This window comes from Rutilus rutilus (assembly GCF_951802725.1).
Source record: "Rutilus rutilus genome assembly, chromosome: 21".
NCBI lineage: Eukaryota > Metazoa > Chordata > Actinopteri > Cypriniformes > Leuciscidae > Rutilus > Rutilus rutilus.
Window position 1 is genome coordinate 25,014,358 of NC_140226.1, and position 27,554 is coordinate 25,041,911.

The 27,554-nt window shown below is 36.8% G+C and overlaps 1 protein-coding gene across 1 annotated transcript; it reads right to left on the minus strand.

Annotated features, from left to right (window-relative positions):
• Window positions 1-1,653: 1,653 nt before the first annotated feature.
• grhl1 (grainyhead-like transcription factor 1) lies at window positions 1,654-20,814 on the minus strand. The gene is made up of 15 exons (XM_084392677.1): window positions 20,672-20,814; window positions 17,995-18,181; window positions 16,952-17,025; window positions 15,888-16,230; window positions 15,361-15,437; window positions 14,910-15,066; window positions 14,197-14,308; window positions 13,560-13,654; window positions 10,642-10,888; window positions 10,383-10,513; window positions 7,128-7,156; window positions 6,763-6,848; window positions 5,206-5,291; window positions 3,724-3,788; window positions 1,654-3,238 (listed from the first exon to the last, which is right to left on the minus strand). The coding sequence occupies exons 1-15, from the start codon at window positions 20,689-20,691 to the stop codon at window positions 3,124-3,126; spliced, it is 1,824 nt and encodes a 607-aa protein (XP_084248803.1). The 5' UTR covers window positions 20,692-20,814; the 3' UTR covers window positions 1,654-3,123.
• Between the last annotated feature and the right edge of the window lie 6,740 nt (window positions 20,815-27,554).

Here is a 27,554-nt window from a genome sequence, read left to right on the forward strand (position 1 = left end):
ATAAAAATGTAAATGTTATATAAAAGTTAACAATAAATATAAATGGAATACAACATAAAAATACATTTAAATGGAATATAAAAATAAATATAAGTTGTACTGTATATAAATGTAAAAATAAATGTAACTGGAGTATATATAGCCTATACATACCTGTGGTATCTGGCACCAATACATACATTAGCTGCAAGTTGCGAGGTGGGGTCTCCATAGATTTTGTTAGTCCAGCACGTCCTATGCCAAGGCAACACCTTGAACTCTTTGACATGTTCCTCAAATAAATCATGAACTTTTTTTTTTTTTCAGTGTGGCAGGGTGCATTATACTGCTGAAAGAGGCCACTGCCATCAGGGAACACCATTGCCATGCAGGGCTGTACCGTGGTCTGCAACAATCTTTAGGTAGGTGGCACGTGTCAAAGTAACATCCACATGAATGCCAAGACCCAAGGTTTCCTAGCAGAACATTGGCCAGAGCATCACCCTGCCTCTGCCGGCTTGTCGTCTTCCCATAGTGCACCCTGCTGCCATCTCTTCCCCAGATAAACGACACTCGCACCCCAGATAAACGTAAATAGTGCACCCACGGCCATCCACCTGATCTGAAAGAAAATGTGATACCTCAGATCAGGCAACCGTCTTCCATTGCTCCATGGTCCAGTTCTGAATCTGATGCTCGCATGCCCATTGTAGACGCTTTTGGCGGTGGACAAGGGACACCATGCACACTCGGACCGGTCTGAGGCTTCGCAGTCCCATACACAGCAAACTGTGATGCACTGTGTTTTGACACCTTTCTATCATGCATGGGCAGCATAACGTTTTTCAGCAATTTGAGCTATAGTAGCTCTTCTGTGTGATCAGACCAGACGGGCTAGGATTCGCTCCCCAAGTCCCCATGTGCATCAGTGAGCCTTGGGTGCCCATGACCCTGGTTATCCTTCATTGCATCACTTTTGGTACTAACCACTGGGAACACCCCTCAAAACTTGCCGTTTTGGAGATGCTCTGACCCAATCGTCTAGCAATCACTATTTGGCCGTTGTCAAAGTCACTCATATCTTTTCACTTGCCCATTTATCCTGCTTCCAACACATGAAATTCAAATACTTGCTGAATTCGGAACCGCATACTAGTCTTAATAATTCAGCCATAGAAAGATATGCTAAAAATAGTAAGAGTTGTATTCTAATATGCAGGTCCAACTTCAGCAACTGACTGTTCACTTGCTGGCCAATATATGCTACCCTTGACAGGTGCCATTGTAACGATATAATCAAAGTCATTCACTTCACTTGTCAGTTTAATGCAGCTGATAAGTGTGCATATATATCGCCAGTATTGTAGATGTCTCATTCCAAAATATTGTTAGTGATATTAAATTATATATATATATATTTTTGTGCATTATTATATGTCATCTGGTTCCTCCCTGGTGAAGAGTGAATATTTTTTCCAAGAAGGAACTTAAAGGAGGTAAACTGAGGCTGAGGGGGTATTCGAGGCCACTTCTGATTCAAAACACTCTCTATTTAGCTGGCCACTTCCTGTCCACCAGACAGATGGGCTATTGGAGCACAGCCTGTTTCCATGACAACTGCTTTGGCTACAGCTAGCTGAAAACCACAGAACACACAGACAGCCAAATAAAATACACAGTCCCAAGTGGCTTTTATTGGAGCTTAAGATGTGTATTTGATACAAAAGGAAACATATCTGACTAACAGTTCAGTAAAGGAAAATAGTATCTTTGCATATAAGAACACTTAAATATGCACATTAAAACCAAATCAGACATTAATAACAAACAAACAAAAAATCCAATTTGCATAAATAGATCATTTAGAATGATTTCATTTAAAATTTTAAAAAGATACATTAGAAAACTGACCTTTTGCTATAGTTATAAAAAAAAGTCCCATCCCAGTAATAAATATATACACAATAAATGATACAAAAGAGAGTATCAGTTATTTAGAAAACATTTAGAAGCTTTTTCAAAATGAATTAAAACCTGTACATTTCATCAACGACAACAGAAAGGATGAATATGTTCTCCTCTCAAAGTAACAGCAGTTTATGGGGCATCATATAATGGTTACTGTAACCAAATAAGCTAAATGTAATACTACTTATTTGCTGATTTTCAAAGATTCGTGCATCTATGTTTTTGGGCAAAACTGATATAGCGGTAGCTACAGGAACTCTGGTAATCATGAATTACATTAGAACTGATCGCAAATTTATAGGGTTATAAATTTGTAGGGTTTGTTGGCATGTTTATAGAGCATTTCAGTTCATTCACCAACTATTAATATAATGAAACAGAATAATGTTTATTAATCTGTATTGGTTTTTTGTAAAAAGTTTACAGAAAGTTTACTGATTATTTGTGGATCACAATTTGAAAATACCTCCTGAAGGATTAATCAGAGGGCCTGATGTATGGACCGTATTTGTTCATATTAGGAATGACAGACTTTGGGGAAAGTCTGAAACTGAAAATTGGTGAAATGACCATTGTTGGTTAAAAAAAGGGTTGTACCACTACATTTATAAATCATAATGCACACACATACACACAGTGCTTATGGCACTGCACCTCATGGAGTTGCTGAGCAAGGGATAATATACTGTACTCACTAAATACTGCTCAGGGTATTTGTATCAATACAGTGAAGCAAATAGGATCCCCCAAACCCATTTTACTACAGAAGTAACACCCTGTTTATTTATCCTTTTTAGAGATTAGCATCTCCAGTGCTATGACTTTAAACAGGAAAACAAAGAGTAAATTGTTATTGTGATCTCTTTCAGAGTCACAAAACGAATGAGAAATAGTAAAAAGCCGCAGCTGTTCGCTTATACTCAGGAAAATTACGAAATATGGCTCAACATCTTTAAGGTGTTTAGAAGAAACACTTGAAAGAGATACTCTACATTATTTCACTCTAAATTCACAAAGTACTTAAGGCTCATACACTTGGTCACGCGAAAACTGTTCATTAGATTGTTCTAAAGGATGACAGCGAGTTGCTGAGGGATCTCTGGTATCCTAATAGAGTAGGAGGAAGGGTCTGTGGACTTGTGTAAACCAGTCTGTAGGATGACTCGAAAATAACTCTCAGATCTCTGTCAGTGTAAGCTTAATCATTCCTCCCATTTCCTCCATCTGGATCTGGAAGGTGTCTTCGTTGGAGTAGTGCTTGATGATGTTATCATCCATGTTTACCATGATCCTGAAATGAAGCAGAGATGGTGGGACACTATGGTTTAATTTTACCCCGTACTGACTGTGGTTTAGTGACTAATCAAAGTACATGTGTGGGATACATTAATGAAAATGAATACAAATACATTTGAGTAAAATGTATGATCACACCTTACATTAGGGTCCAATTCTCACTCTATTAACTATGACTTTTGCCTCAATAAACTCCTAATCACGGCTCATTACTAGTTAGTAAGGTAGTTGTTAAGTTTAGGCATTGGGTAGAATTAAGGGATGTAGAATATGGTCATGCAGAATAAGGCATTAATATGTGCTTTATAAGAACTAATAAACATCTGATATCCCAGTAATATGCAAACATTGGACCCTAAACCAAAGTGTTACCAAATATAAATAAATCTGATAAATACCCAATTTTTTATTAAAATTTTAATAGATGTAATGCAAATCATGCTCTTTATACTGTAATCAATTTACAGCTGTGTGTCTTACCCTTTCTTGCATTTCTTGAAGACTTTTCCCATCTTCTCAAGAGGAACTTCATACTTCTCTGAAATCTGGTGGATAAGAGATCCATTAGCAGGCGCCAGAAGTAAAACTTTACATTACTGTGTCTATCTGGCATGCATGTTATTGTCATTTACATTGCAATGGATCATTTTAAGCAACTCAGCACAATAATTATGAAGCATTCGTGCAGTAATTCATGGTGAGTAATGCAACCCTATGCACTTATTAAATGGAACATTTGTAGACCCAAGTAATTTTTCAAGCCAACTAGTATCAAAGTTCATCTTATTTCGGGATACAAATGGTTGAGCTTAATGTTTTCCCAACCCCCTCCCCCCCGACGTTATCCTAACATTCCCTTTCCTCATTCTCATAGCTAGCTGAAGTGTTGCAATGCTTGGAAAGCATTCTATTACGCACACCACACAAAAACAAGCACACTTTCCTATACCTGTCGCGGGACCCTGTAAAGGCCATGCCAGCATTTGTTTTTATTAGCTGGATGTGTTTTTGAGGCAGTGTGATTCACATGCTGGCCTCCTGCTATGTTTTAATGCAGACGGCCTGTTGACAGTCAATCCTCTTGCTACATAACTCAAAGTGCCTATTAAATCACCCTGCTTCAGGCTCTAATTTCAGGGACTCTGCATTGACCACATGCAGTTACTGCACTTTTCTGGATCTGTTTTTCTTGTCTTTTTTCCTAATTTTCTCTGGGAGGTGCTGTGCTGCATTAGAAACGTGGCTGTAGTTTTGGATGGGATGTATAATTTTTGGGAGGGAGCTCTCTTGTGTTATTGTGTGTGGTGCAATTAAAGGATGCATTACTAAACAAAATTATACTGTTTCAATGTTTAGAACATAGAATGTTTTTTTCTCCATTATTTCTGACTATGTCCTTGAATAACCCTCCACTAAAGGCATTGAAACATTAGAATTGTATTAGTTAAATTAGATTTAGATTTCCTGAAGAAATGTGAGTGGTTCTTGCCTGAGTTAAAACCCAGCACCATGATGTAAGAGTGTTGTGTATGGACAGCAGGGCAGTGTTATTTGCTGGGGTACTCTTGGGGTTTTTAGTTCACTTCCATCAGTTTTAAAATTACAAGTATGATTGTTTCAAAACGTGCCAGCACATGTCTTCTAACAAGAAGCAGGATTTGGCTTGACCAGCAATTGATTTCAATAGAGCAGGCATTCTCAAAATAGCAGACCGCGGTCTGGCTTGGTTCAAACCAATTATTATTATTATTTGATAATACATTTAATAATAATAATCTGCAATTATACTATTTAATGTATAGCTTTCGAAGTCCTCTGTTTTGGATATATTTTTTACACAGAGCTCATCAATTCATTATGGGAATGTGTGTTCAAATTCATAATTCCAAATTCATATGTGCTTTAGCAGACTGCACTAATAATGTTGAATGAGGACATTTGGGGAAAGAGAAGTGAACTCACCGCTTCCACTAGGCCTTTTACAGTAGGAGTTTTCAGCATGAGAGCATCAAACACTTCTTCTGTCTCCTTGCGCACATACAGCAAAACTGCAAAGGCAGAAAAATGTGGTTAGCTATATGGTCACTCATGCATAAACTGCAAGCCTAGTTTTCTTGAATGTGAGGTCAGATTTGCAAACCAAAATAAACCAAAGTAAAGTCGAAGTCCACTGCCAAGACTTTCATGTGGCAGATGATTTGATATGTTTTTCTAATGCATGCCTTTAATGACTTTGTATCTCACATGCTGATCCCTGTAGTTGTGGTTTCTGCTCATGTCTATAAACTCTGACCGGTCCCGCCCCCCTCCTCCCCTTTCACCCAAAAACCCCAGAAGGACTGGGCAGCATCCCAAACCATTACTGGGAACACTGTGCTTACAGCAAGGGACTTTCAGTAATGTGGACAGTCCGGAGTACACAGATTACAAACATTACATCCTATTCCAAAGCCGATGCGTTGCCTTTGGCAAGAGTATTTTTTTTACATAGATACAAACATCCACACAAACCCACAAATTGGCTGACCATGACTGCTATTTAACAGGCGAACAAGCTGGAGACGGCACGGCACATCGTGTTGGGAGGGCAAGCAGCCTCCAATGACCTGCATATTTCCATTATTTTTTTTACCGGATCCCACAGATGTTTGGTTCTACATCCTTTGTTGAAGTGACCGAAGCAGCAGTGTTTGCCTCTGAAATGCTGAGACACACTGGTCTATAATTAGGCCCTTTCAGGGTACAAAAAAAAATAGCTCTATTCCAAAACCTAGAGTCAGCTACCTTACTAGTACCTACTGCCTACATAGGCAACTGGCTTCTAAGGCAGCATCCTAACGTCATGGAACCTCATAAGTGACGATCTGGAACACTTGGTAGAGTGACTTCGCATGTCACATAAGTAGTGCCACTCACATGCAATTGGTTCCAATAAAGTTTGATATTAGCATATTGCAAAACTAATGCTGCAATACCAATAATCCAGTTATAAGCATAAAATTAATGACAATGCACACAAATACTGGCCAAAATAATCCAAATGAAAAACAATATTTGAACATTTATTTTTATTATATATTTTTTACAATTATTAGATCATATTTATTATATTATTGAATGTTATTATATTTTATATACTATTTTATGGATACTTTTCAGTTCTGAACAAAGTATAGTCAATCGTCCGCCATCTTGATTTTTTTTTTTACTGAACTTGTTGCAGTGCATTATGGGATTGCCTTCTCCATGAAGGATACATGTGATTTTGCCTTTGAATGTGTCTAAAACAAGGCATCTTATGAGGTATCCACCATAGGCAGCACACTAGGTTTTGAAACAGAGCAAATGTGTTTTTAATTAGGGTGTTTTTGTGTGCGGTTACTCGTAAGCAACCAAATGGCATTGCACCATAACAGCGCTAATACTATAGTGCCAACAATACTGAAATAAACACAGAAATACCCAAAGATCTGTCTCATCCACCAAATCACATACAACCCAGTTCCAGTTAAAACACACCTCTTTTGGGCTCATCCATCCTTGCCAGCTTATTGGGAGGTGATCCAAACTCCTCCTCGGAATAAGGTAATCTCTTCATAGCTGAGCTGAAGAACATGAGGGAAAGAGGAAAAGTGAGGAGACGTGGAGGGAGATGCAGTAGATGAGTGTAGTTCTGAGAAAACCACCATCCCAATAGAAAAAACGAGGCGAGTACATCATTACCAATTACACAAACATCACCTGCACATTTCCTGGAAACGCTATACTCCAGGGAAAAGCTAAAGGCTGTTTGCTCTATAATGCACATTTTGAACCCTTCCCCTGTCTTGAACAAGCATTCCGAACATAAATGAGCTCAAAGAAGATAAGAGACAGAAACGTACCCCTCCTCTGAGTCCTCCGGTGAGAAAGGCTATAATGAGAAAAGACACAATACAGCATTAACAAAAAATATAGAGCCATTTTAACAGTTAATTTACCATTCGTTAACAAAAACCTTTAATATTTTCAGAATAAAGAGGCATTTTAGAGTTATTCCCCATGGTGCATAAAGAGATGGAGCCCAGTTACATATTGTATTAAAACTGAGTCAAGGCCACGGAGGCCGATCCTTCCTGGCTCCTCGCACTACCTGCGCCTCCCTGGTTTCCTGAACTTCCGGCGCCTCCCTGGCTCCCTGAATTGCTGGTACCTCCCTGGCGCCTGTATTACCAGTGTCACCCTTGAGGCTTCCTAGCCTGCCAGCACCGCCCTGGACACTTGCCCGTTACCTTCCACCACCTCCAGGGTGCCCAGCCTACCCTCCCTCCCAAGTTGAACTCTTTTTGGGTTTTTGATCCATCTTAGGTTTCATTGTGTTCAGTTGCTATTTTCCTTTGACCCAGTTTTCCCATTTCCCAACATACCGTGACAGTAAGATTATTATTCTTTTTTTTTTAAGAAGGACTCATTAACATGATAAAAAGTGGCAGCAAATACTTTTACATTGCTACAAAAAATCCCATTTCAAATTGAATCAAAGAATCCTGAATTTTTTTTATCAGTTTCAACACAAAAATTTAAGCATCACAACTGTTTTCAACATTGATAATAAGAAGAAATGTTATTTGAGCACCAAATTAAAATGTTTTTTTATTTATTATTATTATTACTGAAGGATAATGTGACACTGAAGACTGAAATTTCAGCTTTGCATCAGAGGAATACATTTAAATTGTAATAATATTTCAAAATATTCCTGTTTTTACTGTATATTTACTCACATAAAAGCAGCTTTAATGAGCATAAGAGCCTTATTTCAATACCCCACATTTTTGAACGATAGTGTACAGGATTTTACATTGGAAAGTCTTTAAAATGTTACATTTTAAATTTACTTAATATATTTGAATGTAGGTGGAAAATTAAACATTCAGCTGAACTTTCAGCTTCTAAAATTCTTTATTTAATTCCATAAAGATCTGTTTGAGATGAAACTACTGTATAACCCTGCAGGGCCACCACAGTCGCCCTGCTGAAGACCCAATGGGTTAAACCATTAACACATGCTAATACATTTGAACCTACTTGTGATGATTAATGATGCACTCGTAAATTCAGACCAACTTTCTTTCTTTTTTTAATGTAATCTTTTCTTTTTCTTTTTTTATAAACTCAATACAAAAGCTGTCAGACCCCCAGAGCATAAAGCGGATCATTCAGAACATTTGAGTCAGCACAGGTGCACTGCATAAGCACATAAAAGCACATCAACATCCTTCCATGGCTCTAAACTTGCTTCATTTGTGTGACACTAGAAAAGTATGGCAAAGTTCACATTTCTTGTTCATTTTGTGTGATTTAGTGAAAAGTAAATAGCCAGAAGGTTTATTTTTGGCTCTAGATACACTCTGGGCATCAATGTCACACAACTACTGATGATCAAAGGTCATGTTTAAGGACAGTGTCTAACATTTGCTTTCCTACAGAACAGGGAGTCATGTGATTTTTGCCATATGGGTGAACAGGTTTCTGAGTCAAAGGTGGAGGGTGAAGTAAAAGGAAGGGTTCTACCAAGAAACTGAAATGATTTAAAAATAACTTCCAGGTCTAAGAACCTTAAAGTTAAAAGACATGTGATGCAGTGATGGGTACCATTGATGTTTATGGTATTTGGTAAACTGAATGGTACTCTGAACAAAGCTGGCAGGACAAATTAGGCATGTTTTGATTCGTTAGGAAAGCGTGTGTGGGCTTAAGATAAGATTCCTTGCCAAGAACTTTCTGATAACAGCCAAACCCATGCCATAAATGCCAGATTTTATAACAGTGAGAAACGACTATATTCCTTCCAACTGACTGCATCATTCCGGTCACCGTGACCCAACGACAATCTGCTATTTCTGTGAAATGTTCCACCATTTCCATGCTCACACATGCAATAAAAAGCACTGAAATGATGTTGATGTGCTTTTACGCTAAGCCACTTATATGTGGAGGATAGGGAAATGGAATGATTATGTTAGGGGCTTTGTCATAGTGCTACTGACATTTAGAGCATTAATCATTTTGGCAAGAGACCACAAATTTTTATATTAAAAAAATCACTTTGTTTACACTATTAATGGCATTTTAATAGGTCGAAATAAAAACTTGAATTCAAAAACTAAATAAAAAATTCACTGAGGTTTGACTAGGTCAGGTGAAACGATACAAAATTATTGATAAGAAAAATAATAAGAGGGTCATTTTCCAAATATATAATAATTATAAGAATAGTTTAAAAAAAAAAAAATTTATATATATTTTTTTTATATATTTATTAATAAATAACATTGTCATTTAATACATTTTAATTATATAATGTATTTATAATGCTTATTGTTTTACATGTTTATCACTGGTTCTCTGGGACACACAAAAAAAGGCGCATCTTTTAATTATTGTTTTATTGATTGATTGACTGACTGACTGATCTGTCAACAATCTTTCTGTTCCAAGCCACTGAGTGCGTTTTCATGCATTTTACACTGTTTGTGTTTAATAACCCGTATTGTATAAGTTCATGTAAACACGTAAAGCAGTGTTCTTCTTATTGGGAAATGTCATAAACTGTTTAAACAAAAGCCAATTTGCCCTGTGGCTTTTTGCCAATCACCCCGTTCTCGCACCGGCATTCTGGTGTCATTCATTTTTATCTGATTGGACCATCGAGGCTAAGCCTAACAGATAAGATATGGGGAGTTAATGGAAGAGGTCAAGAACTGGAGTTAATGAGGTCAAAATCATTCTAAACTATATGATTGTGCTCACATGCTGCAAAAATGTACATTATCGTACATTCTCCTATCTTTGTATCTTATCACCAGTGCTCACATGCAATGTTTCACAACACACACTGCACCTGTACACCTGTAGAGCACAGAGCATTTGAGTTTCATAAGTCTGCCAATGATGTAAATGTTAAAAAGCTGTGAATTTCATAATCTTGCCCCTTTTTTTGGTCTATAAACCTGATACACACTTATTGACCCCCAAAGAGGTCATCTGAAATGTTGTAACTTATGATATTTACTATATATCTGGTATCTTCAAATGTGAAATATGTGCACAAAAAAAAAAAAAAAATTAGCAAACAATGTGCAAGGACTGGTACTCACATGACGCTGGAAGGTGGAGAAGTGGATGTCGGGGATAAAAAGGACAGGCTGCGTCTCGTATTCTGTCATTGTCTTGAAGACAGTGATGTCGCTGCGCTTGTGCAGGAGGGGCACCTTGACATCTGGCCCAACTGAGAAAAATGGGGCAAGAATAAAGTGAAAACCAAGTCTCTCCAGAGCTCAGACTTACATTTTCAACGAAAGTACCATCGGGTCAGTTCAAATGTGTCAAAGTAAAAAAACCTGAAGGTGTGCTTACAGTTTCCCATAGCAGGGTTGACGTCAGGGCCCTTGCTCTTCCTACGGGACTGTTTCCTCTCCTCATCACGGATTTTGCGTTCTGCGCCCTTGTCGCAGAAGACCTTAATCTGGCAGAATGCGCGGTGGATGGGTTTATTACTGCGGTTGTTGTAGCTGTAGGTGTCGATCTGTAGGTTGAGCGGAAGGCCCTTCACTCCCTTCTGAGAGGAGAAGTCTGTGCTCAGACAATTCACTGAGATAAAGATCTAAGGAGAGATGAGAGGGAACAATTAATTTTACAATGTTTGTTACATCATTTGTTACAAATCAATCTTTTGGAAATAGAGAGTATTGTTGCGTTCAGTCCAACTTTTCTTTTTTTTCTTTTTTTTTAACTTCACTTGCGTGAAGCAAAACAAAAAGCTAACTGCACACGGAGCAAAAATTCAGACTGGTTAAATTTTTTTTTCTTCTTACATTTTCAACAAAACAAAAAAAGTGCGGTAAAGTCAACTACATTAAATAGACTGATTTTAAATTAAAACCAAGAGAAAACCACAAAATACACAGAATGCAATTTAGTCAAAACTTTTATTCAGTGTGTGGATAGCGTTGTTTGTTTTGAAATTATAAATTCAGTTTTCTGTAAATGCTCAGGGTAAAACGTTTGTGAGAGGAGAAATGGGAACACCAGAGTGTCATGCCATTATTTGTATTGTATGTCGCCCCCTTTTGGTAACAAAATAGAATCACAACACAAATTTTTTAAGACTGGGTTCAATTCGAGCATTCTGGAAGTGCTCTTCCATCACTATCTAATAAATAAAATATTAGTTTATGATGTGATGAAATAAATATAACTTTAATACAAACTGTGGCATTGCAAAAATGTAGGCCTATTATTATTACTGTTTAAATTAATGTTTTTTACTATGTAATATAACCTTCATTCCATTTAAAAATTTTTACAACTCAGCATCTTGCTAATTAATTCAAATTCAGACACAGAACTGAAGTATATATATATATATGGAAGTTTGTGTATATATATACAAATTTAAATACATGCACTTCCCTTTGTAAATTTGGAGTCGATAAGATTTTTTATTTATATATTGGAAAGGCGTCTCTTATGCTCATCAAGGCTGAAATTTATTTGATCAAGAGTACAGTAAAAACAAATAATATTGTGAAATATTATTACAATGTAAATGTATTAATGATGTAAATTACAAATAAATGTAGTAAAATATCATTTATTCCTGTGGTGGCGAAGCTGATTTTTATCACTTTTATTTTATTGCTGATTTGGTGCTCAAGAAACTTTCTTAAATTTCAGTGATGAAAACAGTTGTGCTGTTTAATATCTTTTGTTGGAAAACGTGGTACATTTATTTCCAGAATTCTTTGATAAATAGAAAGTTGAAAAGAACAGCATTCATTTGAAATACTCTTTTTTTCCAACAATGTAAACGTCTGTTACTGTAATTTGATCAACTCAATATGTCCTTGCTGAGTAAAAATATCAATTTCTTTATTAAAAAAATCATACTGACCCCAAACTTTTAATCTGTTGTGTATATATAAAACTCTCGATCATCATCTGTTTATTCCTACCACTGTTTCACCAAAGCAAAATGTACTTAACTTTATCCAATGACAATACAGCATATTACGTAATAATGGATTAACAACAAAAGGCCTGAGACAAAATGAGAATTACAAACAAATGGGCATTGAACTACTCAAATATTTGCACAAGCATGCACTAAATGCCTGTAATGTCTCAAAAAGTCCACTAGGGTGCACCACAAGAACATTCCAGCCATCCTTTTCCAAAACCTATTAGCGTTTTGCCCTGATCTCTCTCTCTTCAAGTTCTGTTTCTCACCCAAGTGCACAGAATCCAAACCACGCCCACATCCGACACTGCCAACAGTGTTAGACACTGTAGACTGAGCACACGGATGAGTATCCTACAGCGCAGGCCTATCTTATGATCTGCATCCTGGTTATAGGACAACACTGCACACTGCAAAATACTCACTTTCATTCTTTAAACTATGAATTGTTTACTTTAATGGGACAATTATAATTACATCAATACACAAACGTACGTGACTGTTCCTTTAACAGCCTGCTACGATCCTTCAACTTACACAGATGAAAAATCTAAACTAATCAGACAGAGGTAGAAGATTTTAACCAAAATCTGTTCGTCACTTGATGACGGGTTTAACCCGACCAGTCTGGACACACTCGTCGAACAGGATTCCATCAGCCTTCCTGTCACAGTGCTCACTGCTCCCCCGTTTATGTTTCCTCATTCTTAACGCTATTGTTGGGCGCGTCTCCTCATTAACACGTCAGTCTCGCAAAAAATAGGGCTGTCAGGCCTAATGATCCGAGAACAAATCGTACACTAAACATTTTAACATGCTCAAAGTCAGCGAACAACAAATATCTCCATCAGTCCAGCATCTGCAGACAACTGAACTAAAAGCTTAGATCAATGTTGGAAAACACCAACGACCAGCTCAAGTAACTAAGCTTGACCAAAATAATCTTGGAAAGCCCGTTCTTCCCTCTTTCTTGTGATTTTTCTTATGGGTCACAGCACACTTTGTTAGTGGCTCCTGAATAAATCCTTTGTTTGTGTACAAGTATCGAGCATCAGGTTTATTTTGAGTGTAAATCTCCATGTCAGTCATACTTTTCCTAAAATGTTAAGTCTATTTTAAGATTCTTTATCCACATACCAAGAATTCTAACAGAAGGAAATTATTCACCTTTAGCCTAAATCGAAAGCCTTTCAACAGAAAGCCATTTTCACTAATCTCATATTAATTTCTTTTGATATCAAGAGGTGAATCAAATAAAAAGAGCAATAATGTTGTTTATTAAAATAGTGTTACAAGTGCCCAAAAATGTCTTTACCTTTGCTTCCTCACTGATGTCCCATGTGAATGAAATGGCGTTATATGAAATCTCCTCAATATTACTGATGGTGTTGAAACTTTCTTTGTAGTCCGCTGTGGGAGACAAGAGAGGCTTTATTAATGAGTATTTTGAGAATTCATTTTGTAAATGAAGGAGGAAATATTTTGGTTGCATCATATTTTTAAATCTCAGTTGCAGATATAAGACAAGTATAACTGACTATAATAGACTCTAATTACATGTTTATGAGCTTTTTAGACCAAATCAAGACAGTTAAATGTAATCAATTCAACATATGATGGAACAACTGTTGTAATACAACATTATAACAAATTTGTAATGTAATATTAAGTCTCAAAAGGTATTTTCCCTCAGAAGTCGACTTTCATTGAAAGTAAGATAATGCTGTGTACCCTTTCAAGCTTTACAATGTTCATCTTTTATTTGTTGTGTCATTGATGGCTCTCCTCTTGCCCTATTGTCTTGTCCCCGCCTGCAGCCCCCCTTTTCCCTGCGTCCAGTTTGTCTGTGTTTGCTATCTGTATCGTTACCCCACCCTGAACTGCACTGGACCCAAAGAGAATTGAAAGTGTGACTAGGATCAGTGAGATCAGAGGTGTACTGATATCCTCACCGATATCAATGCATCTCTGTTTGGCCGTGTGCTGTCTCGAGTGCCAGTATTTCCAGTGCTTGAGTTGGTCATCTCTGGTTTTCTCCTCTCCAAACACTACCATCACAACACTCTGAAAAACAGCAAGGTGTTAATGCTTTCCATTATAGTGTACACACTCAAACAAGTGCTCATTCATTCAACGCTCCAAAAAGTATTTGCACACTTAAGTCACACTTAAATATATACTGATTTGATTGGAAAGTATCTGGAAAGTATCTAGTCTCATTATATTAGACTAGAATATGTGGCATCTGCAAAACAAATGATAGTAGAGATTTTTTTCAGAGCCATTTTTGGGGTGTGTGTGTGTGTGTGTGTGTGTGTGTGTGTGTGTGTGTGTGTGTGTGTGTTCGTGCACGTGTGTGGTTCAGGTATTCCCTACATTGTAATACCAGAAATGGTTGATCTTGTGGGGAATTTGTTTTGGTCCCCATGAGGAAAACAGCTTATAAATCATATTAAATGATGCATTTTTGAAAATGTAAAAATGCAGAAAGTTTAGGGCTGTGTTTATGGTTATATGGGATATAATACAGCATACGTGCGTGCATGCGTGTGTGTGTGTGTGTGTGTGTGTGTGTGTGAATTGTTTTAAAGTGTAGATGAAGTGTCCAAATACAGTTTGGGGCCAAAAAAATCTATAAAAAATCTTATTTTCGAACTAATCTTACCCTGACTTTACAGATGGGGCCGTGCATCAGTTTGCCATTGTCTGTTTCCCTGAGGGTGATGGGATAGAACTGGCCCTTGTTGAGGTACGTCATTGTGCCATCACCAGACTTCTGTCTGAGAGACTTGGAGGCTTCTAACGTGTATTCAAAATTATTACTGTTAACCAAACACAAAAAAAGGGGGTCACCACATACAGTAATACATATTTGCACCATCCGACAAAATACACCCATGACAATTTTCCTGTTTGCCATTACACAGAAGAGCTCATCATATTTGTTTTAGGCTCACTTTCATTTGCCCATGGGCCATGTGCACCTGTCAGGATCCACAAGTGACCCTATTCTGTTTGCACGCACTCAGCTGATAAAATCTGCTGACTCCCGGGAGACTCTTAAAGGGAATGAGGTTTTTCTCTGGGGTTGTTTTTGGCAGTAAACGTCCGCTTACCTTGACACTGTGTCAAACGTTCCGTAGTCCTCCTGCGAGACCATGCGTAACTGGAGATCCCCTGGGAACGAGAACACCTGTAGTGCACAAAAGAGGGGCGAGAGGGCCTGGCATTAGCGCAAACAACCACCACGCTGCCACACATTCAGTCAATGAGAGAAAGCTGATTGCTGAGCCAAAGAAAAAACAAACGGCTCTCCCAGCTCCCTGTGTGTGTGTAAGGTTTTGTGGAACTATCATTTCTAAGGAAATCCTCCCTCCAGGTTTAAAGAGAAGGTAGAGAGAGGGAGCGGGAATGAGAGCGGGCAAGAGAGAGAGAGGGAGGGAAAAGGCCCTGGCTATTATGTGAGAGGAAAATACAGCACTTTATTGTGTAAGAGAGACAATGGCATAATGACATGCTAGCTGCTATTTTGGCATGTTCAAATAAAAATAGGGAGGGGGCTCAATACAACAATGTCTTTAGAGTCGCCAGGTAAATGAAGTATTGTCTGAGGGTGGGAGACAGGAGATGTGTGTGAACTCACATCTGAGTTCTCTGGGAAGGTCGAGTCTGGGGTGCGTGGCTGTGTGTTCGGGCTGAACTGGTTGTGGGGGAGCTGACGGTCAAATCCCACCGTGTGACTGTCTGGTTCTGAGCAGTGGGGGTTGGGGACTGTGACGGAGAAACCGTGGGATGAACCCTCGGTCTTCACTGAGTAGTTCGGCACAGCCGCGATGGACACCGTCACCGTAGTGTCAGGTGAGGGGAAAAGGCCTCTCTTGTCCTGTTGGTTCCCTGGAAGAACGATATTTACGGGTACTCCTTTCAGAAGCTGAAGTCTGTTCTCCGACGGCATTGACGTCTCTTGGAGAGAGGCCATCATGTTCCTGTTGAGAATGTAAATAACAAAATATACAATCTAAATGTTTGTTTTTTAACATTTCAACGACCTACAAGCACATGCACATGCCTTAGTTTAAAGTTTAACAATTACTTTTCTCTCTTTTTTTTGCGAAATGTAAAAAATGTCCTGGTTTTAAACAAGATTATAGATAATAATATATCTGTGCTGGGGAGAAACTATCACAAGTTCATTAAAGTCACCATGAAATCAACACAGACTAATCTTTCTTTCTTTCTTTTTTTTGTAGGGAATATTGTAGGAATTATTATAAATGATCACAGCACTAGCAAACCACAACCTCCAACGATCCAATCAGTTTTCAATGGACAAAATCAAGTCCACTGTCCTACATTTAGTCTTGTTCGAGAAATCGTTTCAGATTTACATCAAAATAGGGAAGAAATGAACGGCAACATTAAACTCTATGGCACATGATATTTGAAGCTTTTAATATAAAGTGCACATATGCTTGGAACAGTTTAGATTGTGCACGTTTTTGCTACTATAAAGTCACTGACTTGGCTTCTGCGTGCTCGGCAAACAGACCAAACAAATCAATCGTATAAATGGTTGTCGACTATTTTCTTAAAAGATTATTATTGACTGTAATTGCATTCCTAAAAGAGAATAATAAAAAGAAGGGTCTCGTCTTCTCAGTGTGGGAAAAATGGTATTCATTATTGCATCTTTGATGAGAGCTTCACCTTTTGTTGGGATCCACATCAGAGCCCAGGACGTCAGTCTTTTGCTGGGATATTGTTCTCTTTTCCCGTGGCACCTGGGGAAAGTAAACAAACTCTATGTTAGTCTGACCACATCCAATAGCATCAACTTTACCCATTATATCTGTCAGTAAACATATTTAACAGACTTAGATGTCAGATATCATTAAATTCATCCTTAGTTAAGTAGAACTCAAATAATAATTATTCTGATATAAACATTAAATAAGGTTAGTTTTTTTTTTAAGTTCTGTAAAATAATAATTATATGATGTTTCCATTGGTCTGTTTTAAGATACAGTCAAACCCAAAATTATTCAGACACCAGATATAATTTGTGATATTTTTTTACTACAAACATACTTTGACCTAACCATGGTTTGCTTAAGTGTTTTTTCTTTAATTGATAATGCGAACTTATTACACCACAGACTGAACAAAATTAAGCATTGCTTGGTTATTGGTTGACCTAAATTGGTATTATCTAATTGTGAACTTAAATTTAACAGCTGACAGCTATTCAACCTAATTCACTTGGTTGTTCAGTCTGAGTTCTTGTCATATTTTATTACCATTTTATCAACTGTAGCGAATAAACTGTGATAATGTGAGAAATGTTGAAGGTGTATGAATACATTTTGGTTTGACTGTATTACTAAAAACTCATTTTTACAGTGTTATTATAGTACTGAGTAATTATTATTAATGAATGTGCTTACTAATTAGGGTTAGGGTTTGGTTTAGTTGCTTGTAATTATGATAATTTACTGTTACTCCTATGTTAAGTACATGCAAGATGTGTTACAGGGACACTGTAAAATAAAGTGCTACTGGTAATAATTTATTAATTCTTTGTATTTTTGTTTGCTTATTTAACCTGATATTTTATTGTGTTCATTGATTGAATTTTATTTTGTTCATATTTAGTGCTTATTTTGCTAGTAGTACTTTGGGTTTTAGAAAACCAATTGCTTTTATTATTATTACTATCATTGGTCTTAATCTTCTTCTTCTTCTTCTTTTACCTTGTAGTAGTCGTATAGCAAACCCAGAGCTGCGGCACTGTCCTCATCTCCATTAATGCTCATCATGGCCTTGGTGGCGGCTGTGAGAGGGTTCTCCAGGAACGACTTCCAGGCCTCATCCTCACTTGTGTAAGGCCGGCGCTGGTTGTAAGCCGTCTCGTTCGGTACCACGAGCACAGGCCGCTTACTGTGAGGAACAGATCAGAAAGAGCCATCAGTACAAGACTAAAAGATAAATGAATCTCCGGGCAGAGAAACAATCAAAACAGTTAAAAGGAACGAAAAGATGGACGATGAGCTTCGACAATCTGAAGATGTTTTGGCCATATTGCTGGTGTTAAAGTTAACAGAAGAGCAGGTTGTTGTGAAAGGCCTTCTTTATCTCAGGATCTGTGACAAAAACTGCGCCAAACAACAAATCTCTGCACAGACCGCAGCTTCCCGTTTGACAACATGTTTCACTGGCTCTTCCAGTAAGACAGCAAGTAAAGTGTCAAAAGGAGATCTGGTGACTTTTCACTGACTGTGACAAAAGTTCATTAAGAAAACCGGTTATGGCCTTTTTCGTCATCATTAGGTCATTCTCATGAGTACCATCATATATTTTTTAGACAAAGGTGGTTCACAGAGATTGAATTTCTCATAGCGAGTGTCATGGCAGACCAGCAAACCCAACATAATTTTACAAATACTACTGTTGTTTGTCACGGAATGTAGTTTTAAGAGTTTTTTAGGCGAGACTATTTGCCGGACGTTTTCAGAGATGTGAGCTCCAGGCCGTCAGCAGCCGTTTTATCTCAGCTAGTCCTTTGGGAATTTGCCACTGTCTCTTATGCAGACAGTGTTTAAACATGAGGTATAATTAATTTTGGGTATATCAAACAAGTAATCTTTGCTCTTATTAATCAATTACTTGTTCCAGATGTCACGGTGAATCCCCTTAACTGTTAAAACGAAGCGTTCCTTCATTGCTAGTTCTAAAGTGACGTTTTAGATTGAGTAACCGAGGCTTGGGCTCAACTGTTACACTGTCAGTTTGAGATTTGAATCCATGGCGGCAGGAAGTTGTTTAGCACAAAATAGATTTTTTAAAGACACTTCGTTGTTTTTTTCTTTCCTTATTTTTTTTTTTTTACACACTTGTGCCGTCAAACTGTTGTTTAAATGCAATATCACGTTATCGCACGGCCAGTGTGATATTGCTCATATTTATGTGTTGAAATATCTGACAATAAAATAAAGGCAAAAGTAGAGTTTATTTCTCAACTTGGGTGGGGGTGAAGGGTGAGGTTAAAGTGGGGAACTCTGCCATAAAATAAATGTAACTTTTTTTAATTAAATCTACCGTATTTAAGCACATACATTTTTTCGAGAGTATAAACTTAGAACATGCCTTTTCGATTTTATTTAGAAATGGCTTCAACTTGATGATGGTTAGATCTTGGTTTACTTGTCACACAACACTGTAGTAGCCTTTAATAATAGAATGAATCCATTTAAAGTTGCTATGACAAAACTTTGCATCCAGAATTGTTTAACGCAAACGGATTATGGGTAATTTGATAACTAATTGTACCATTCTTTCTCCTTGTTTGATTTTAGTTTTGCAACCTGATAGATCCCGTTATCCTGGGACAATAAAACCTTGTGGACACGCAATCCCACTTCTAAAACAAAAGAGGTGACCAAGCGCAAAATTACTAATGATGTGTTTGTGGGCACATCCGCCAAACTCCAAACACTAACCAAGGAGAGCTTTCCCTTCAGGATTCACAGATACAAGGTCTCACATTTCTTACACTATGGTTATGGTCGTCAACAAAGTTCTGTTTGCATGTGGAAAACCTCACCAATGGGCAAATATTTGGGGTATATACTTTGGTGTTTGATGTTCTTTAGACCAATTCTGAGAATAAAAAATAAAAAAACTTTTCCTAAAAGGTCGCCTGAGATTCTGTTTAGATTTGCATGCTTTAAACAATGTACAACAGGCTTAAACACTGTTCCTAAGAAATTACCAACGCCTAGAGAGCAGGCTGTTTCAATCAACTCTTCTTACAAAACAAAATTTGACAAAATTTAACTTGATCAATCATAAAATAACATTATTATAAAAAATGATCATACACGTACTGCAAATACAACATTATCTAAAAACCTAACAATTTCAGCTGATATGTATCACCAATTATTACCTTTCCAAAAACACAGATGTTGGTTGCAGCTGTATTTACATAAGCAGCCTTTTAATAAATTCTTACAAGCTTCCACAAATTTCCCATTTAGACTCGATATAATTTCACTCCAAACAAGGAATATCAATACACAAAAAACACAAATAACACGCAAATCTGTCAAACAGAGAGCTGTGCTCGTAACTCCCGCGGCAGGTGCATACACCTGTACCGGAGCAGGTCTGAACATGACAGGTGAACTGAAGAGCCCAAACCGCACAACTGTGTAGTGGAATCGGCTCTCGGCTGTCAGACAGACTCCTCGTGGTAAGCCACGTATTTTCCAGAATTACTGAGACGAGTCAGACTAGAGAAGCTAATCTTTGTCAGTTCCAGCAAATAAAGCAGTATTAAGCCGTAAATAGTGAGTAATATTTCAATCATAAGATCCTTTTCTGTTGATCATCCCTCGGTAAACTATGGACCTACAGAGGTGAACTTACTTGTCATGATCCTGTGACATCTCTTATGGTCGAACTGGACTTTCTAGTTGGTACTGTAAATCCGATCCTTCTTCTTCTTGTATGGAGCAACGCTTTCAGAATGGGATGAGGGCTGCGTTAGAATTGCCTGTCTGAGAACGGGTTTTGTTGGCTTTTCTCGCTTTTTTGGATATACTGAGAAATTGGGGCCGGTTTTACCTGTGACAGGGCACTGGATTGGATTACACCTGTGAGGAGGAGCTTAATATTCAACGATACTCATTGCTTATGGTCCTGCCTGTTTAACCTAAAACAATCTGATGAAATTAACGGTGCAGTGTGATATATATATATATATTTTTTTTTTTTATATATATATATATTATTATTTTAGCACCACATAACAACAAAATCTTTAAATAAAAACAAATTCCAGAATGATCTTAAAATAGTTCAGGGCTACATTTAGCTGTAAATTTACATACAATTTTAACATTTTGCAAACATGTCTGATTTAAATTTAACATAAATAATACTTCTTTACATTTAATACAATTGTAGATTACTTTTATAAATGTACAAGTGGGAGAACAATTTTAAACCATCAGTATGGCTAAGACTTCTGTATAATGACAACATTGGGATAAAAAAAAGAAAAGAAAGTTCAGTGTCAAAGAAATCATGGAAATGTTTAAAATGCTGTTCTGTCTTACTGCATGCTAAAAACAGACTGAGTTTGGTGAAAAACCTAAAAACTAGTAGTTAAAGTTGTTGATGAAGTATGAGGTTTCTGGATATAAGCAAAAATTGTCTAAATAAAAAAAGTCTCTATGTTTTACTCAAATGTAATTAGAATTTCACTTAAATTGTAGGTCTACACTGTTGAGAGTGAGAGTAAACAATTGATATGTTATTTTGCTGTAAAATTAGTTTTCATGTTGTAAATCTTATGCAGCAGGTCGACAGCATTTCTATTCACATGCATTCATGTGCCTTTAGTTTCCTGTGATTTGTGTGCATAACAATATTAGGTGTTGCCAATACAACACTAAGTCCGCTGTGTTCATTTAGCATATTAGGATCAGCCCAATTCAAACTGCTGTTAACACCCACACCAACCCAAAACCGAAGATTAGAGCTCTTTAACTGAAAAAAAAAGGTTTAATGCAAATATATTTATCAAAGCTGGTCAATTACTTTATATAATACTATAGAATTATATAGAATAATAAGATTCCATGCTAATTATCTAAATGTTCAAGCGAAAAATTATATTGATTTTAACCCTAATGTTGCCTTAAAGAAATACATTTCAAGCAAAATGTGAACAGTAATCTTCTGATTCATTTGTTTGTTTGTTTATGTGCTAAACACTGATTTGTATGTATTTGCATGTAATTTGAGTTTAATAGGCTACAAAGGAGAAGTGAGCTGTATAATTGCTTGCTGTTGTTAAATTCCAAGACATTTGCTTTTTTTTTTTTTTTATATGCAAATCACCCAACTTCATGAAACTCATCTCGCCGTCAGTTTCTGGGACAGCTTTCACTCTAAAGAATAATTAATATCCCCATCATCAGTGTAGAGAGTCGTTCTCGCTACAGGCTAAGTGAGTTTAGACAGTTAAGTGGAGATCATTCCTAAAAAGTTACAAGGAAAAGAAAATAAACAGCAACTCTCCTTAGTGAGAGAAGGCTTTAGAGATGCTATCATTCAGTTTTTAGTTTATACTCCCCCTTCCATAAACACACCCACCAACACACTTCTGCTCAGAGTCCTGCTGCAATGTTTATTTACCCTAATGCTGAGACTCCTGCTTGAACACACTGTTTATATTTGCTGTCATGGCCTTGAATGTGTGCTGACAGCAGGAACTTATTAGAGTGTACAGTATGCAAGTGGAATGGTCGTTCAAATGGTTGCGGGCAACTGTCAAACCTAATTCAGTTAGTCCTGCTTATAACTTATTAATATAATATATTGTCTTATTATATATTATATTATATATTTTATATATACAGTATAAAAATTAAAATATTTAATGTCATTAACGCAATTAATTTTTTTCTCCCTGTCATCCTGTGTCTAGTGTTTATGGAAGCTTGTTACTGCCATGGAATAAAAAAAATAAAAAAAAAGAGATAAGTGTTTTTTATCTCACAATTCTGATATATTTTCTCTCAGAATTAAGAGATATAAACTAGCAACTGCGGGAAATAAAGTCAGAATTTCTAGATATAGACTCGCAATTCCGTGAAAAAAAAAAGAATTGCAATTTTCTCAGAATTGCACATTATAGTATTATAATTGTGAGATACTGTATAAACTTGCAAGTGATTTTAAACCATTCGAGCGTGATAAGATGAAAAACAGAAAAATAGCCAGTACCGCATTGATGATATCTTATATATTTCGGACAAAAACACAAAAAAAACTGTCGAAATGCCCATTTTGGGTCAGTATCTTCATAACCAAACTCTTAAATGAGTTAAAAAGTCTTAAATTAATGTAAAGAGTTTGAAAATTGGAAAAGAAAATTGGATGTGCGTCAGGTCCAAAAATGAAAATTCTGTCATTAATTACACTCATGTCGTTCCAAAACCCATAAAACTTTCGATCATCTTCAGAACACAAATAAAGATCTTTTTAATGAAATATGAGAGCTTTCTGTCCCTCCATTGACAGCTATGCAACTACCACTTTGACACTTTTCCAAATTTTCTGAAGAGACAGTCGCTTTATATGACGAACAGATTGAATTTAGTCTTTTATTCACATATAAATATCAGTTATGGTAAACGGAAGCTCAAGTTTGCTTGACGTGCGAGAACCAATTTCATATGTTACGCTAATGACTAATTAGGGCTGTCATTTTTGTGAAAAAATCCTGTTTGATTTTTGAGACACTGAATCATGAGATGAAATGTTCATTGGTTAATTTTAATTGTGATGAGTCACTCTTTAAACTGTCTCATGTAGATGAAGGGACAGTTTTAAAAGTAATATCACACTTAAATAATAGTAAATCTAAAGACATTTTTGCCATTGATTCTGTGTTTTTAAAAGAGCACAAGGACATTTTAACTCCAGTGTTAACTAAAGTTAGAAATCCGTCTATAAATGAAAGTATCTTCCCTACAGCTTTGAAAACAGCTATAGTAAAGCCTATACACAAGTCAGGAGACAAGCTCCAGGTCTCTAACTATCGACCTATAAGCATCCTTCCCACTATCTCCAAAGTCTTTGAAAAAGTAGTTGCAGCGCAGCTAGTGGAACATCTTGATTATAATGCTGCATTACATCCTCTCCAGTTTGGTTTCAGAAAACGATACTCAACGGAGACAGCATGTTGTTATCTAATAGAGGAAATAAAATCAAGTTTGGATAGTGGAGGAGTTGTAGGGGCGGTCTTTCTTGACTTGCGTAAGGCCTTCGATACAGTAAACCATGAACTACTGATAGATAAATTAACACATTTCTCTATTAGTATAAGTACAATTAATTGGATTCAATCTTTTCTCAGTGCAAGGCAGCAGTGTGTATCCATAAATAATGTATCATCTCCCTTACGAGCATGCACTATGGGTGTGCCGCAGGGCTCTATATTAGGGCCCTTGTTGTTTTCTCTTTATATGAATGATTTTCCGTCTGTGTGTATTAATGCTAAAATGATAATGTACGCTCATGACACAGTGGTGTATATCAGCCCGTTCTCATCCCAAGGCGTCATATACTGACGCTTTTGACATTTCGTCTACATCGAACGCACATGGCACCCTTTAGCGTCAATATGAGACGGAGATAGATATGGGCCAGAAGGCGCCTCCTAGCGGTCTAACCCTAACCCTACCCCAGACCTAAACCTACCCATAACCGAACAAAGCTCTGTGCGTGTCATATTGACGCTAAAGGGTGCCATGTGCGTTCGATGTAGACGAAATGTCAAAAGTGTCAGTATATGACGCCCTAGGATGAGAATGCGTTGTGTATATTCATGGTAAAACTGTTAAGGATGTTGCCCGAAAGTTAACTGAGGAAATGAAAAAGATTTCCATTTGGCTGAAAAACTCTCATTTAACTTTGAATGTTGACAAAACGGTTTCTAAGTTTTTCACAAACCGCCGTAAGTTCTCGCTATGTAAAACTGAACCAAAAATCATAATTGAAGAGCAGGAAATTTCAAGGGTTGACCAAATTAAATATTTAGGAGTCATTCTTGACTCAAATTTAAATTTCAAAAAACATATTAAAAAGATAACCAACACGTTGAGAATTAACATAGCACATTTTAGGTATATTAGGAACTCTTTGACCATAGATGCATCTAATTTATATCTAAATGCGATGATAATTCCGCACTTTCGTTACTGCATGACGAGTTGGTCACAGGCATGTAAAACAGCATTAAGGCCCCTGGAATCATTGTACAAAAGTTCTCTTAAGGTTCATGACAAGAGATCTCGGCTATTTCACCACTGTAATATTCTTAAAAAACATAGTATATTAAGTTTTGAAAACATAATCATATATTCAAATCTCTGTCTTTTGTTCAAGATAATAAATGGTACTGCAGCTCCTCTGTTAAAAAAGTTTATTTCACTGAGCTCAGAAATTACATCTCGAGCCACTCGGTCAACTGTTCGGGGTGAGTGTAGGATTCCTCAGTGTAAGCTCAGCTTTCTCGAGTGTGACCATCAGACAGTGGAATAAATTGCCAACAGAGCTGACCACATGGGTAAATTTTAACACCTTTTCACATCGGGCCAAAAAAATGGCTTCATTTAAAACAAACATGTTCACATAATGTATTGTAATTGATGTGTATGTGAGAGTGTATTTGTAAATGAATGCTGAGGAATGAATGAAGGGTGTGATCATTTTAATGTTGTTTTGGGATAAATGTATTATTAACTTTATTTGTTGACATCAGCCTGCCCAGGGACTACAGGTGGAAATTAGCACAAGTGCTACAACCTGGTAAAATGCATCTCTCCTTTTTAAGGTTAATGTATATTTTACATTGTCCCTGTTCAAATAAATAAATAAATAAATAAAAATAAAATCGATTGTAAAAACGAATCGATTTCGTGCACAATGACAAACAGGAGTGCAACATTCTCGAAAGACAATAAGCAGAGTGGACTGCCATAACATCAATGAAAAACATTACTGCAGGCTTCAACATGTCTGTGTTTACAATTCGAAATGTCAAACAAATTTCGCCTACGTAGGCAATTGTAGCCCGTAGCCCGAATCTGTATCTGTATGCATGAGACTGTCTGAATACCGGCAGAATTCATATTTTTTTGTAAAAAGAGACATTATGCAGAAGTATAATTTGCTGTTATGTGTGTTTGTCAGAGCCTGCAGTTGCTGTGTGACACGCGTTCGCTGCGGGTGTATCGTGACGGCCTGGACGCGCTCCGAGAGAAGGCCGTTAAAATCGATTCCCTATTTTCGTTTTCGAAACTTGTGTTGGTTGGTCCGATCGATTGTGCAAACGTAAAGTGACAGCCCTATGACTAATGTTACGCAGCATGTTTGAGCCTCCGCAAGAACCAATGAGGTTTGTTCGCTGATCAGTGTTTATATGCGAATAAAAGACTAAATTAAATATGTTCATAATATAAAGCGATCGATTCTCTTCAGAAATTTTGGACTAAACCAACCTGATCTCACGGCAATTCGTAACAATTCAACGAGGTGGCTAATTCGTACGAATTCATACGACCTCACTCGTACGAATTAGTACGATTTTTGCTAAATCATACATATTTTACGAATTGCCCAATTTGTATGAATTCATACGAATGATCTACCCCTGACCCCGCCCCTAAACCTACCCATCACGTGGGTTTAGACAAATCGTACAAAGACCTCACTCGTACGAATTCATACGAATTAGCCACCTTTTTATCACTCGTACGAATTCGTACGAATTGGTCGTGAGATAGTGTTGACTAAACCGCTAAATTATAGGATGTCCTACTACCTGCCTTTCATACCTCAGCGCACCCTGCTCACGCAGACATCAATTCCTTTTTAATTGATTATTAAATTGTTTAATTAAGGTTTATACATAGTTTCCATGACAGAGTTAAAGATAAATCTTTTCATTACTGAAAGCTGCCAGTTTGTTACGTTTCAAATTATTATTAAACAGCAAGCACAAACTATGCAAAAGCGGCTGCCCTTCCAGCGCATCACTCTGAACACTGAATAACTTTTATAGCTTTATGGGTTAATATGGGTTAATCTATATTCAAGTTATAGTTTATGTGAAGATTGTTTTAACATCCTTATGTTGGTTCTACATTAATTTGTAGATTCAATGTGAAATTATTATAATATAGGCCTAAAAATATTATATTAATATGATAAATCGCAATTAATAATGTGTGTAGATTATAATTTGCATTTATAATTTGCTTTAAATATATATGTTTTTTTTTAAATAAAAATAGAGATTAGGCTCACTGCTGTACTTGGCAGTTCTTTCATTAAGAGCAATGTCTAATGTCCTAAAATCTTGTTTTAACTCAAGGAGACGTGATTGTAGACATGAAACTAACTTAATAACGATTTATTGACTTGCTCACTGCAAAACAACTGAACCAACACCCATTGAAGAACACCCTACAAAACTATGCATTCAAAGAAAATCCTTAAAAGCCTGGAGCAAAATTATAGTCAACCAGTTTTTTTTTTTAAAACAATTCTTTTGTTTATGTTGTTTCAAATAGATCTGCAATTTTTTTGTATTTCTTTATATGTGATAGTATCGAACAAATTTTTTTTTTTGTCATTCATTGTGTAAACATGTAATCTGTAAACTAAATGAATACTGTATATGGAAGAAACTATATTGAAAGCATCAACAAGGAAGTAACAGCAGCCTCTATAG